This window comes from Esox lucius, chromosome 13 (assembly GCF_011004845.1).
Source record: "Esox lucius isolate fEsoLuc1 chromosome 13, fEsoLuc1.pri, whole genome shotgun sequence".
NCBI lineage: Eukaryota > Metazoa > Chordata > Actinopteri > Esociformes > Esocidae > Esox > Esox lucius.
In genome coordinates this window covers 34,602,832-34,618,135 of record NC_047581.1, presented here as the reverse complement: position 1 = coordinate 34,618,135, position 15,304 = coordinate 34,602,832, and the positions used below count along the sequence as shown (strand labels likewise).

The 15,304-nt window shown below is 48.0% G+C and overlaps 1 protein-coding gene across 1 annotated transcript in view; it reads left to right on the top strand.

The window, feature by feature from the left end:
- The window catches only part of fam172a (family with sequence similarity 172 member A), a 183,466-nt gene that overhangs the window by 19,857 nt on the left and 148,305 nt on the right, over nucleotides 1-15,304 (top strand). Inside the window, exons 5-6 of the mRNA XM_010897606.4 lie at nucleotides 3,959-4,024; nucleotides 5,430-5,621. Coding sequence (XP_010895908.2) covers nucleotides 3,959-4,024; nucleotides 5,430-5,621 — 258 coding nt within the window. The remainder of the gene's footprint in view (nucleotides 1-3,958; nucleotides 4,025-5,429; nucleotides 5,622-15,304) is intronic.

The window sequence follows — 15,304 nt, the reverse complement described above, 5'->3', positions numbered from 1 at the left end:
TGTCTGGAGTAACACCACCCCCCCATCGGCCCGTGTCTGGAGTAACACCCCCCCCCCATCGGCCCGTGTCTGGAGTAACACCAACCCCCATCGGCCCGTGTCACACCCCCAACCCCCCCCCCCCCATCGGCCCGTGTCTGGAGTAACACCAACCCCCCATCGGCCCGTGTCCGGAGGAACACCCCCCCCCCCCCCATCGGCCCGTGTCTGGAGTAACACCACCCCCCCATCGGCCCGTGTCTGGAGTATGGTCTCCGTATCGGAGTGGTCAGTCGGAAACAACTGTGACCAGAGTAATCTGAGAGCGTTATACATACACAGTGTGGGAGGTCTGAATATGCTCTCTCTTACACACACACTCTCTCTCTCTCTGTGTCTCTTTCTCTTACTTTGCTCTACCCCTCTCCCATTCTCTTACTCTTTCGTTCTCTCTTTCTTTCTTTGGAACCCCCCCCCCCCACACACACACACACACACAACCTTCTCTCTCTAACTCACTTGTTTGTTTTGAAGAGGGTTTTTCCACCAGGAGAGTTTACAAACAGATTGCCTTACGGACACGGTGGTCTTCATTAAGGCCTTAGCCATGGCCAGGGGGAGGGGAGCAGGAGAGAGAGGAGGAGAGGGGTAGTAGTGCGTGTGGGGGAGATATTGTTGAAGGCCAGAAATGTCTCCCTCCCTCCCTCCCTCTGCTGTCTCTTCTCTCTGACCCTCCACATCCCTCCCCCAGACCCCTGTAAGGACCTTCCTTCCTCTCTGGTCCTATTGGCACCAAGAAGGAAGGGGTGGGATGTTTCCTCCACCCTGCCCCTGAAACACACAGTCCCCATGAGAATGGGAGAAGGCCAGGTCACCAGTGCCTGGTGTCCACACTGTCTGACCGGTTCTGTTCAGTGGGTCACCTGCCTGACCTGATAGGGTGGAGGCTGGGGGATGTGGGTCACCTGCCTGGCCCTGATAGGGTGGAGGCGGGGGATGTGGGTCACCTGCCTGGCCCTGATAGGGTGGAGGCTGGGGGATGTGGGTCACCTGCCTGGCCCTGATAGGGTGGAGGCTGGGGGATGTGGGTCACCTGCCTGGCCCTGATAGGGTGGAGGCTGGGGGATGTGGGTCACCTGCCTGGCCCAAATAGGGTGGAGGCTGGGGGATGTGTGTCACCTGCCTGGCCCTGATAGGGTGGAGGCTGGGGGATGTGGGTCACCTGCCTGGCCCTGATAGGGTGGAGGCTGGGGGATGTGGGTCACCTGCCTGGCCCAAATAGGGTGGAGGCTGGGGGATGTGTGTCACCTGCCTGGCCCTGATAGGGTGGAGGCTGGGGGATGTGGGTCACCTGCCTGGCCCTGATAGGGTGGAGGCTGGGGGATGTGGGTCACCTGCCTGGCCCTGATCGGGTGAAGGCTGGGGGATGTGTGACACCTGCCTGGCCCTGATAGGGTGGAGTCTGGGGGATGACCCTGGGCCTTTCTGTCACCCTGAACAAAGACCTCTCGGTATCGCCTCTGACTTACTCGTTCAAATATCCCAGACACGCACACAAGGACATGCACTTTTTGCTTCCTTGACACACACAGTCCACATCCCCCAGCCTTCTCCTTCTCCATATCAGATGGTTCTCGGGCCACCTGAGGCGCTGAACAAATAATGGAGCACAAATAACATTCCTTTTCCCGGGCTTATTGATGTCAATAACACTCGCATATTGAGCCTAGCAATCATTATAGTCTCTGTCAGAGAGTCTGACATGCTAGTGAGTTAGCTGATGTGGGGCGTTCCTCATGCAGCGGGTCAAGTGGCGGGGCATCCTATATGTCTTAGCGTGTGGGGCGTTCCTCATGCAGCGGGTCAAATGGATAAGATCCGTTGCCCGCCAGCCTGTGACTGGGCCTCCTTCATAATCATGTCTTATGGCGTCATTTGTCCGTAATGTGTTTCTGTAGACACGTAATCGTGTTAGCAGTGAGATTCTTTTGGCTTTGAAAGAGCGTGTGGTTGTGACTGGTGTTAGCATTTTCCTTCCAACTCTACAGAGGAGGCTTTTGGTTTAGGAGACAGAAACTGATGTGTTGGTTCAACACTGTTTGTTTTCAGTGCTCTGTGGTTCTGTAGTCGCATGGTTCACATGGCAAGGAGTTCTGTTGAAACTATCGGCCTGGTGGAGGAGTTGTGTTGTTTTATTACTGTGTACTGACAGGAGTTGTTGTTTTATTACTGTGTACTGACAGGAGTTGTTGTTTTATTACTGTGTACTGACAGGAGTTGTTGTTTTATTACTTTGTACTGACAGGAGTTGTTGTTTTATTACTTTGTACTGACAGGAGTTGTTGTTTTATTACTGTGTACTGACAGGAGTTGTTGTTTTATTACTGTGTACTGACAGGAGTTGTGTTGTTTTATTACTGTGTACTGACAGGAGTTGTGTTGTTTTATTACTGTGTACTGACAGAGGAGTTGTGTTGTTTTATTACTGTGTACTGAGAGGAGTTGTGTTGTTTTATTACTGTGTACTGACAGAGGAGTTGTGTTGTTTTATTACTGTGTACTGACAGAGGAGTTGTGTTGTTTTATTACTGTGTACTGACAGAGGAGTTGTGTTGTTTTATTACTGTGTACTGACAGAGGAGTTGTGTTGTTTTATTACTGTGTACTGACAGAGGAGTTGTGTTGTTTTATTACTGTGTACTGACAGGAGTTGTGTTGTTTTATTACTGTGTACTGACAGGAGTTGTGTTGTTTTATTACTGTGTACTGACAGGAGTTGTGTTGTTTTATTACTGTGTACTGACAGGAGTTGTGTTGTTTTATTACTGTGTACTGACAGGAGTTGTGTTGTTTTATTACTGTGTACTGACAGGAGTTGTGTTGTTTTATTACTGTGTACTGACAGAGGAGTTGTGTTGTTTTTCTAGGGTCTTTAGCCAGGTTCAAGGTCCTGTGTCATGTGACAGGGTGGTGTGTATCTTGATCTGTGCATGTTCATATCATAAGGCCACAGTTGGTATACCATCAAACTAAAACCAACACAGAGGGGAGCGATGGTTTTCGGACTCTGGCCTGTCCAGCTGTCCCTGTGGTCAACGAAGAGCAAATTCAGACACGTCCTCCTGTCTGTCTGACGCCACCGGCCGTGCCACATCAAACCCCGACACAAAGCCGTGTCCTCGCCCGCTCTTGGTTGCCACTGCGCTACATCACGGCACCACCATGCCAGGCTGTGCCGGGCACGTCTGGTGATTACCCCCAATAATACCTCCAGTACTTCAACCCACCCACTCTCACATCTGACAGGTCATTGTCATCCAGTACAAACAAGCAAGAACACGACCGACTTAAAACCCCGGCTCTCATCTCTCACCCCTCATCTCTCTCTCTCTCTCATCCCCTTCCAAAGAGAAAAAAAAAAAAAAAAAACGACGTCTCCTCTAAAGCCTTTATGTTTTCAGCTGCCAGGAAACAAAAGGAAGGAAGAGAGAAAGAAAGTTGTTTATGTCATTGAACCATGAAACCGTTGGCCCGGGGTTGAAATTACCCTGTATACACGTTCCACAGTGCTGTGGCTTGGGGGATCAACATACCTCAGCGCTGTACCAAGCGCTGTTTCCTCCCCTGGCCTCCAATCCCTCTACGCCAGGACTGCACTGAGCTCAGAGCTTGAATAGCACGCCACGGCAAACCAGACACTCTCAATTAGCTCACTCAGTACAGCCTGGTTGTCTAAAGGCCAGATAGATATATTGACTATACACTGTATGCGTTCATTATTCTTCACTCACACAAATCAGGATTTGGATTGGCTCTTTGGGTTAGAGAAAAGTGCCTTACGAGTTAAATAATTTATCCTAATTTGTGTTATTGTCTTTATTTTCTGATCTCCTTTGTGGTGTTTGCTGTAGATGGGTTTGTACCTGACATTGTTGCGTTAGCGGCGTTCTGTAAGTGACAGTGTTTGTTTGTCTTCCAGATCATCACGCAGTATGTTTACCAACTGTTGGAGACGAAGTGCAACATGACGAAGGAAATTGTGCCAGTAAGTATAGCAAATAAAAAAAAAAAAAAAGAAAACAAGGCATTTTGGCATTGAATAATTCATAACCTTGAAGATTATAGGGGGTATTAATGTGAAAATTGACGTAAATGTGCCGGCTTCTGAGAATGATGCTGAGTGTCCCGCAAAAACCCGGTTTGGGAGTGGGAATAATCTGTTCCAGCTCTCTGCCTTTGTCCAAGACTGTCTCCTGAACAAATTAACTGTATTGTGACACGACATCTCCCGTCAGAAAAGCTGTTGCCTAATCTGTTTGGCATTCAAATGCGCTCAAATTGACTTTTCTTTGCTGTCAGGGGTGTATTCAGTATTCATTTCTGCTCATCACAACATTCAACACGGCCTTGACTTCTCTGTTCTCTTTTCGGCCTGTACTTTGGGGGGGGGCGGCGGCGGCGGGGGGGGGGGGGGTTCCCCCCACTACTTTTCCAAGCTCTGTTTAAAGCAGATGTCAGGACCTGTGTTGTCCTGGGGCTATGAGCAGTCGTAACAACACTATTAATGTCTATAAATCACCTAGGTAACCCAAAGACCCTGTGTTTTATTACGCACACACACTTTTATCTGCCTGCCTTATTTAGCTTGTTATTCCCGTGGAAGAAAAAAAATACCTCCTAAAAAGCTAGTTCTGGTGTGTGTGTGTGTGTGTGTGTGTGTGTGTGTGTGTGTGTGTGTGTGTGTGTGATGCTGGTGGGTCTGTCCACCTGTGTCGAGTTGAACTTGTGACCGCAGATTTGAAGCAGATTAACCAGAGCCAAGTGTAGAAGGAGGGAATGAGGGAGAGAGAAAGAGAAGAAAGCCAGAGATTTCTTTCCCTCCAGTTTTCTTTGTCTGCTTGGATTAAGTTCTTGCAGCTGCCACCCATGGTTTTTATGGGTCGTGCTTGTTTCCTTAGAGATCTCCCTGGGTGGACAGGGGGACTGCGTCTATCCAACAGGCCGAGGGCTGTCTAGGACACACGCATACCCACAAACACACACAGGACATTTTTTAAGGACTTATTTGTTACTAAGGAGTGTCAGACTCCTTAGAGGGAAGAAAAAGCTGGCTAACACAACCCTGCATACTTCCAAGTACCAAGTACTTCTTAACGGGGAAGTATGCAGCTCAAACAGTAACAAAGAGGTCCTGCCAACTTTTTAATTTAACATATTTGGGGTCGGGCTGCGGAAATGCACCCACTCTCGTATTTACAAACCGGGCTTACATCAGAATGATTCTTCCAAGCGTGCTCTGAACCTGTGCCCCCTTTACAAAACAAATGACTACGGCTATCTTTCTGGGGGTTCTGCGGACTTCAAACCGTAGAAACAGGAACAGATCTTCACCCGCTGTGTTCGGATCGCAGTGCCCGGCGAAATGCTCACTCGCTGTGTCATTTGACCAGGTGGATGCGTCGGAGGAGGAGCCTAAGAGTTTCATCTACCTGAGCGCGGACGCCATGTCCAACCCGTCCAAGCTGCTGGTGCTCATCCACGGGGACGGGGTGGTCCGGGCCGGCCAGTGGGCCAGGCGCCTCATCATTAACCAGGACCTGGACTCCGGGTCCCAAATCCCCTTCATCACACGCGCCAAGGAGGTAGGGTCAACGTACTGCCAGTGGGGGGCGCCGAGGGTACAGCCGGTGTTGTCAGAGGGCTGATGGGGGGTGGGGGTGGGTGGGTGGGGGGGGGTTTGCAGGGTGTGTATAAGACTAGGTCTTAGTGTGTGTGGGTGTGTGTGCGCTTTGCGTTTTTGATTTTGTTGTTTCTGTGCTGGAATGTCTTTGTTGCTGTAAGATGTCTGCGTTGGATTTTTCCCATTAGGAGGTGTTGTTGAGGTTGTGTTCAGGCCTGTGGAGTGTGTCTGCCCGTCTCTGTGGCGTCTGGCCCTGCTGGCTGCACTAGTTCAGCTTGCTCAGGCTGTGATCTCTCTTGTGGTCTGTGGCGTCTTGGCTGCAGGTCAGCCCTCAGGTCTGCCGTCTCATCACTGACTCCCCTCTAAACCCAACACACACACACACACACACACCCACCCTCTAGCTTGCGTTCATGCTCTTCCTCCACCTGCACATACACCACCTCTCTGTGTCAACCTGTCGCTCTGGAAGACCCTTGGGAAGGCCTCCCGTCTGTATTGCAGCGTCCTCATGGTGTACCCCAGATGCCCAGGGTTTGGGGGTGGGTGAGGCAGCAGTAGTTTTTGGTTATTGTTGTTCCAGAAATAATGTTGGCCAGGTGAAACAAGGCCCATTAGAGGCAACCAGGCTTAAGAGGCAGGAGAAGCATCGGAGATCACCGTGGCTCTTTCCTTGACTCCCTGCTCTCTGCCAAGATAGAGAGATCCTATTTGTTTTTTTGGTGTTTTTTTTTTTTTTGCTCAGGCTCTCCCCAGTAAAACCCTCTTTTAGGCCGGCCCATTCCCCACAGACCCCCCATCCATAATGTGTATCCAGGTTAAATTCCAGCGTGGGCTTTGATGCCAATGTTGTGTAAAGTGTAATTTAGATTCTCATTTCTTCTCCCTGTGCCCCCATTCACGGCAGGTTTGTGTTAGCGTGCCAGAAGCCTCGCTCTCCACGAGCTTATTTCCCCCCTCATCTCTGTGCTCATTTGTCAAGCTGGCCTAGGCTACCTGCCTAATTTCATCGGCCTGCCGTTCAAATTGAGTTAGCGGAGATCCCGGCTTTCTCCCTCTCTCTCACTCCCTCTAAATGTCATAAAGACTAGCATGGCCATGTCTGCCGGCTAAGTCCCCTTTGTGTGTTTCTGTGTGTTTCTGTGTGTGTGTGCGTGTGTTTGTGTGAGCGTATGTGTTACAGTACGATTGGCTATTATTACATTTGCTGGGAGATTGGCGTTCCTCAGACGCAAAGTGACAGGGGAGATATAGAGGGTGCTGTGCGCGTGGCCGTGTCCATTCATCATGGTGAACAAGGAGCTGTATGCTTATGTCTCGACACGTCGTCATCATGGCATTTACAGGAAGTCCTTCCACTCCGGTTTGAGTCCAGGAAGGAGCTGTGGGCATGGCTGGCATGTTGGGCCGATACACCATGCTGTCTGCTGTATGTTTTCTTGTTTCTTTTTTGGAAGTCCAAATAGTACGGATTCAATCTCCCACTGTGTGTGTGTGTGTGTGTGTATGTGTGTGAGTGTACACACACAAAGTGGATATGGAGATAGGTGACATTCCACCTTTAAGCAGCATGAGAGAGGCGATCAAGTTTTGACTTTAAATTCCACTGAAGTTTATTGTTATTATATTGTTATTATTTTCTTTCTATTAGGGTTGCACAATATCGGAAATAACTGACGTTGCGATATTTTAGTTTTTCTGCAATATGAAAAAACAGAGGATGTCTTCGGAAAGCACTTTGGCTATTAACCTGACAGTCTGTATCCTTCGTTCTTCCCCAGCCCCATCCTCTACAATTAAAATGTATGAAACTTATGAAAATGTTTATATTTCAGAATAGGTTGCTAGGCAATAATATGTAACAGTAATAGTATAGCAATTGCAATAATGCCAATGTGCAAGATGCTGTCTGTGGCCAAAGCACTGCAATCTGGTCCACTTGTTCAGGTGCAGCCTTCACCATGTTCGCGGCATTGTCTGTTATTATACAGACTAAACGACACTCATCTAGGCCCCAATCAGCTAAAGCTTCTCTCATCCATGTTGCGATGTTCTTACTTGAATGATCCTCTGGGAAAATGCAGTTTGCAAACAGCGACTTTTCAGGTGGAAGTCCTCATTAATAAAGTGTACGGTCAGACTTATGTAGGACTCCGTTGTCCGGCTGGACCACAAGTCTGTTGTTGCTGTATAATATTCCACTTGTGACAGCTCTTTTTCAACTTGTCTTGCGTTTCTCGTACAGCTCTGGGATGGCAACTTGAGAAAAATAGTTGCGTGATGTCATTACACACCGCTTGCCTTGGAAGGAATTGAGATGCTTTGCACTCGTCATACGAAGATTTGTGGTGCCGCCTTAAATGATGGAACATATTGGTCGTGTTGTGGCCACATTTGCAAGGCACTCTTGACAAAGTACCTGTTTTTGGTCAACATCATCCTGTCTGTAGCCGAAATATTTCAAAATAATTGACAATGCATTTCTTTTTGCAACCAAATTCTCAATTTTGGCCTTTTTTGCCTTTTCTTCGCTCATCATTTCGTCACGCACAAGCAGAGCATGCTGGTTTTCCATTTGAAAAATATATATATTGTAAACTGATATGTTTACCTTACTAAGTCGCATGTTCTGCGATGTGACTATTGCGGATGCGTACATCGCAATGTCGATGCTGAAACGGTGTATCGTGCAGCCCTACTTTCTAGATACATTTTGTTTGTATACTCTTCCTCTTAACTACGTTGTTTGTCGGGTGCCGTGTCATAAGAATGTCATTGTACAGGATGACGCTTTGTTGTTCGGTGCATTTGACACATACGCCTTGAAACCTTATCACTTGTTAACTATCTACGGTGTGCCTAATGCGTTTTTCTTCAGCATGGGGCTCCAGTTATGTGTTCGGTTTGTTAACTTCCTAGCCATAGGTGGCCAGCCTACAGGATTGGACAGTCAGTTCACTATCTAGGCTTTCTATGTTTCATCTCAGGCTGATTTGCATTCAGAAGACCGAGGTGAAGCTCTTCATGTTTCATGTTTGGCCTCATTTCCTTGGTTTTATTACGGGCCTCTGGTCTGGGAGGCCGCTCTTCTCTCGTGCAGAGCGGCTGTAGTGAGTACTGTAAAGGGTGTTGAACAGTAGACTGTCTGGTGTCTTAAGTGATAAGCTGCCGTTAAAGTTTCAGGGGGTTTTGTGGACTGTCCTTATGTAGCCTCAGCATGGACACAACAGAACTGGTAGGCCCGATTTGACCATTTACTATCTGGAACTTTCCTGTGTTCATTCATCCTAAAAAGACAATGCAGTGCCGACGCATGGTGGGAGAAAATGCATTCACCCCCCCCCCCCCCCCACCCACCTGCACTACCTACTGTTGGCTAAGTCTCATGTGTACCAGGAGATGCAGAGGAGCTCTTCTGTCCGAGCCCTGCAGTCCACAGTCATCACTACTGTGTTCTGATTGAGACAAAGAGAGCCGTTAGCCATTCCACACACACACACACACACACACACAGCGCCATATCGCTGGCAGAGGGGGGAATTCGCACTGTGTACGCGTCAGCCGTGAAAACCCACTCTTTATTCCTCTCCATCCTCCTTTGAAGCCACACTTAGCCCCGGCCTCCTGTCCAAGGGGATCTGTTCTGGCAAAGCCAGGGATTGTGGGAAAAGGAGCTGCTTGCGCTGGTTAATCAGACCCCAGACGCCGCCTCCCTTTGACTGGGTATGGGGATCAGGGTGAATATGAGGTCAGCCTTCCCTGGCTCTCCCCATATCTCCACTCTCTCCTTTCCTACCTTTCTTTGTAGTGAATGCCCAACGCCGCTAGCTGTGGCTAACGCCATGATAATAGGTAAACAAAACCAATGTCTCTGACAAGATATCACGCTGTCCTTCAAGTCTGTGACAACTTAAAAAAGTAAGGCCCGAGAGTGTATTCTGTCCACAGTACTCCGCCCGTCGCCCCCATTTATGACTGATCAACAGGCTTATGACAGTGACTCTGCTGAGGTATTTTCTGGGTATGCTACGGAGTACATGCTAGGCTTAGGTGGTATCAAGGTTGTCATAGCTTCATGGTGACCCTGTGACACCCTGGGATAATAAATAATACCGGCAGTGAACACAGGGGGTGCTGTTGGAAGAATCCACTGAGCCTCTGTTATAACAAGTGTTTGTGATGCTAACAAGTACAGGTTTAATTCCACAGAGAATGCTAGCTGAAGGCTGATGAGCGAATTGGAATGTGTTCTACTGCTTATGTGTTAAACAGCAGGACATATCATCAGCTTATGAAGGTGTATAAGTGATGACAAAATGCTACTTAGTTTTTTGTTTGCACAAAACAAATATTAGACAGCAGGAATATTGATTCATGAGGGGCATATCTGTTACTAAGAGAAGCTTTAATTAGCTTGAAGCTAACCACTTAGCTTGATAACTAGCCAGTCAATTAGCAAAACAAATGCATAGCTGGAGAACATTAGGCATATTTCTCACTTTTAACTTAGTTTAGTTATAAGGTGTCTAGCTGTTTGTGATTATCATCATTTAGCTAAATCATCTGCTCGGTGCTGCACAGCATTGATTGTGCAAGTCTTGTTTAAAACACATCTGACTGGGCGCTGCTGCTAAATCTTCAGAATGACAAATTTGATAGGTAAAAAAAAAATATCAACGCAATCTGCTTTATTTCCTTACTTACCGCACAGGTGGACTGCAGACATGCCCTAAGTAGCCAGGGGTTGTCACTGTTATTGACGTGATCAAAAAATAACATCCTGTGACTATTTCCATATACAACAGCACACCAGCCAACCCTTGTGTGTGTGCACACATGCTACAGTCACGCCACCCTCCCTCGCGCTCCCACAGTTGGTGTGGAAGTGGCGCTATTCCCAAAGCCTGGCTGTAAGGTGACAGGCGAGGGAGCCCATTCCCGCCCAGCCCCAGTGGCAGCACAGGCAGGGAGGGGAGGGAGGGGGGCAGGGAGGAGTGAGGAGGGGCTGACAGCTCCACTGCAGGGAGAGCTCCTCTTAATGACAGCTTATTCCTTCATGATTTGAATTGTTGACAGTCGACAGGCCTGCTTGTTGCATCATGGCACCTGTATCATTACCTTCTGGCCTTGTCAAGGCTGCATTCTGAGGCCCGGGAGGGAGACCAAGAGAAATGAAGGATGGGAGAAAAGAAGGACAGACAACAATTGAGCCGAGGTGAAAGAGAGAGAAAGAAACGGGGGCGATGGAGAGAAAGAGAAGGACAGGAATGGGTGTGCAGGAGGTGTTAAGTTGTGCCGGGTTTTAGTCACCTGGGGTTGTGAGAGGAGCCTGTGGATTGGTGCGCTACACAAACGCTGTTATCATTCTCTGCTGAGAGGGAGGCCTGGGAATGGAGGGCACATACTGTCTACAATATTCACCACAACATGCAAGAGATGTACACACAGAAGCTGGTGGGCAACTGTATAGGGGGGTGGGTGGGTGGGTGTATAGGGGGATGGGTGGGTGTATAGGGGGATGGGTGGGTGTATAGGGGGATGGATGGGTGTATAGGGGGGTGGATGGGTGTATAGGGGGGTGGATGGGTGTATAGGGGGGTGGGTGAGTGTATAGGGGGGTGGGTGGGTGTATAGGGGGGTGGGTGGGTGGGTGTATAGGGGGGTGGGTGGATTTTTGTACTGTAGTAGTCCAGATTATGGCTTGAGCATCTTAAATATGCAAACAGAAATGACAATCCATCATTACTTCAAGACATGAAGGTCAGTCAGTCCGGTATATTTCAAGAAGTTTTAATGTTTCTTCAAGTTGAAAAAAACATCAAGCGCTATGATGAATGTTGCTCTCATGAGGACCGCCACAAGAAAGGAAGGCTGAGAGTTTCCTCTCCTGCAGAGGTTAAGTTTATTAGAGTTACCAGTCTCAGAAATCGGCAATTTACTGCACCCCAGATTTACCGCACCCCAAATGAATGCTCAAGAAGAGTTTAAGTAACAGACACATTCATTTCATATACAGACAAATACACACCCCAAGATCACATTACGAGGCATAGTTGCTATAATGTCTGTCTAAAAGGTGTAAGACATTTTTTGTCCACAAAAAGCAAGAGAATGACAATTCCTCATCGAGACCTGCTGGGCAGTGTTTGAGCGATCCATCCAAAAAGTCAAGTCTCTCTTTGGAGGAGAAGTCTATCCCTAAATTCTCCCTTAAATGGCAGCTTCACAAATTCAATACTCGTATAACATTACGTAACAAGTTCATCATTATAACTCCTATTTTATCATGGTTGCCAATTGACCTCATCTTTCCAAACATAGGAACATTAAATTGTGCTATTGACATGCACACTGAGAAACCTGAATCTGCTGACTATGTCCACATAAGCCCCGTCATTTTGGTCAAGGCTCTTCCTCTGTCAGAAGTCCACATGTGAAATGAAATATTGAAAAGAGTGGGGCTCAAACCGCACCCTGTTTCATTACAGACTTGTTTTCTGTGTAATAAAGAACGAGTATAATATTGTAGTTCCCCCAACACCACTTTCCATTATTTGGTACAGTTTCAACTGTGATTCGAAATGGAGTCGAAAGCTTCTTTTCCCACAATACACAGGGAGACTTTGCTTTTGTTTATTTCCTCAATTAGGCTATGCTGGGTGCATGCCTGAGTTGTCACGCCATCTGACATTCACCTGAGTGCAGTTCTCTCTGAGGAAATGTTGGAGTCAGCTGGTGATGCTACTGCACAGAGTTCGCTCTCTCTCGCTACATTTCTTCATCTTCAACACATTCCATCACCCTCTTCCAATATTTTGTTTCACTTTCTTTGCTTCCTTTTTTTTTCGCTGTTTGTTTTGTTTCTTTGACCCAAACCCTCCCCGTGCACCCCTTTCTCCCTGCAGTGTACCCATGAGTGCATCAACAGCCCCCTTAAGACAACCCAACGGGTACACATGGGTGCGTGCACGCGCACACACACACACACACACACACACACACACACAGAAAAAGGAAGAGAGTGACTGCATTTCATTAAAAATAACTTAATTTATCACAAAAACTAAGATCTATGAACGCCCTCTCCGACCCCTCCTCCCCTCACACCCCCTCACACCTCCTCCTCCTCCTTGCTCCTGTTAGTCAGTTAGGCTCGGCACTGGAGACTTGCTGGAAAGAAAGAGGGGGTGTGGTGTTTTCAAAAGTGTGTCAAAAGCCTAGGGGTTTGTATCTGCCCAGAATTTCAATGGGAGGCTGAAAGGGGGCAGGGATGAGGGGTTATCTCAGACACGGGAATCTTGTTTAATTTCTGTCATGTTGCTCTTTTTTTTGTTTTGTTTTTTTTTGCCAGATTGATGTCTTTTTCAAAATCCCCTCCTCTGCTATGACACTTCGTGGTACTGTATACCGGCAGGCCTCTCCTCTCTCCTTGTCTCTCTCCTTCTCCCCTCCCCATGTATCTCCCCCGTCTCTCCTCTCCTCCCTCTCCCATCTCTTCGGTCTCCCCCGACCCTGATCCCTGGTGTGTGTCCCTGACTGCTGCCTGTGTTAAATAACCTTGCATTTTGGTGTGTACATTTTAGAGTGACTTCTATCCTATCTAGTGATTAAGGTGAATGCATTAGGTTATTATGATGTGTGTATGCAAGTAGGAGGTGTGTGTGTGTGTGTGTGGGTCAGAGGACGGTCGGGTCTGAACTGACCATGTAATTGAGGCTCTGCGTGGTGCTCCTATCTTCAGGTGGAAGGTGCAGCGTTTCCTGCAGTTAAAATCAATGCACTTGACACCTTCAAAGGCAGTGGAGGCTGGGACTTGCTCTGGGGTTAAACCTCTTTTAAATAGCTGTCAATAAAACCCAATAATTACCAGGCCAGGCCCGGCCCGGGAAGAGCTCGCCCTGTACTGGCCAAATTAAAAATTGATCAGCGAGGAAGAAAACATTATTTAGTGCTGGTGTTCCCTGTCTTTACAGGGGAGCCATAAATCTCTCTCATCACAGACTCTTCTGTTTCTGCATGAACAATGGAACACCATGCTCCGTGTAAAAACATGTATTTGCATACTAAGCGTGTGTGTTGATTGTTTTTTTTGTTTTGTTTTTCGCTGGCTTAGGTGTGTGTGTGTGTGTGTTTCCCTCCAGCCCTGTATTGATGGAAAGCTCATTCTGTCTTACTTCTCAGGGAGCTTTTATTTGCCAGTCAGGAAAGGTAGAGAAGAAAGCTGCACTTCCTCAGGCTTCCTGTCCTCTTTTAGGAAAACAATTTCTGAACACACGTTCAGGAATGAGAATAAAGACTGTTTTCTAAACTAGTGCATACGCTCATTTGCGCACCCAGAGACATACATGGACAGCCATTCCTTGTATTCATAAGCGTAGTGGAGAGCGGTCTCATATGGGTGGCACCGTTAAGACGTTGTCTCTACGTCAGACTGAAGCAACCTGAGGCAGGTTAGCTGGCTAACTATATGTCCGGTTGAGAGAGGTTAGCTGGCTAACACTATGTCATTCTGAGACCTGCTGAGACAGGTTATCTCGCTAACGCTACGTCAGGCTGAGACAGGCTAGCTGGCTAACGCTATGTCAGACAGGGCCTGGCTTGCTTACTAATGCTATTTCTGGCAGAGACAGGCTAGCTGGCTAATGCTACGTCAGGCTGAGACCGGCTAGCTGGCTAATGCTACTTCAGGTTGAGACTGGCTAGCTGGCAAATGCTACGTCCGGCTGTGCCAGGCTAGCTGGCAAGCGCTACGTCAGGCTGAGACAGGCTAGCTGCCTGGGAGAGAACAGGGGGAAAAAAAACTTTGATCTAAATGCTGAAGCATTCTTAAGGATTCTGCTTTTATTAGCCCCAGTGTTGATAATTAGATTTTTTTTGGTCCAAATTAACAAATGATATCATCAAGGACAGTGTGGTAGGTGGGTAGTAGGTCGTTCACTGCTGCAGGGCTGTGTGTGTGTGTGTGTGTGCACGTCTGTGTGAGTTTTTGTGTGTGTGTGTGTGTGTGTGTGTGTGTCCCGGTGGGACGGTCTTGTTTAGATTCTCTCCCAGAATGCCCCGGGCAGTGTGTGTGGTGGATTTCTGCTCACTCTCTCCCTGGGAGAACACTTCACGAGGCCAGGCACAGAGAACAGACACACACACACACACACACCAACATTCTACTCAATGAATACACACCTCTGCTGGGTCGTGTTCATTACAACCCCTAACACCTCTGACTGACGTGGAATACAGAACGACACAAACACATACACACTTTCACACACGCCGAGAAACACTGAGCTATTGATCGTCCACGTGTTTCCTTTCTCCCTGTGTAATGTAACTGGCTGTCCTGTTGGTGTTACATGGACTTCACATGGCAGGCCTGGCTCAGTGAGGTTAAAGGAGCGGGCAGTGCAGTTGTCCAGAGGAAATTGAGTTATCGTGGGAGGCGGAGGGAGACGGGAGAGACACGGAGTCAGACACCCAGGAGCACTGGAGGTCAGCTTTGAGTTGTGGCGTGTGCGGCGCCAATACGGGGTCCTAGCTCCTTGATTGTTGGTAGGGGCCTTGATCGATGCGAGTAAACATGGGCTAATTCTTGAGCAGGGTTAACGCGGTTCTGCAACAATGCTGGGGTTTTGAAGAAACACCAGGCCA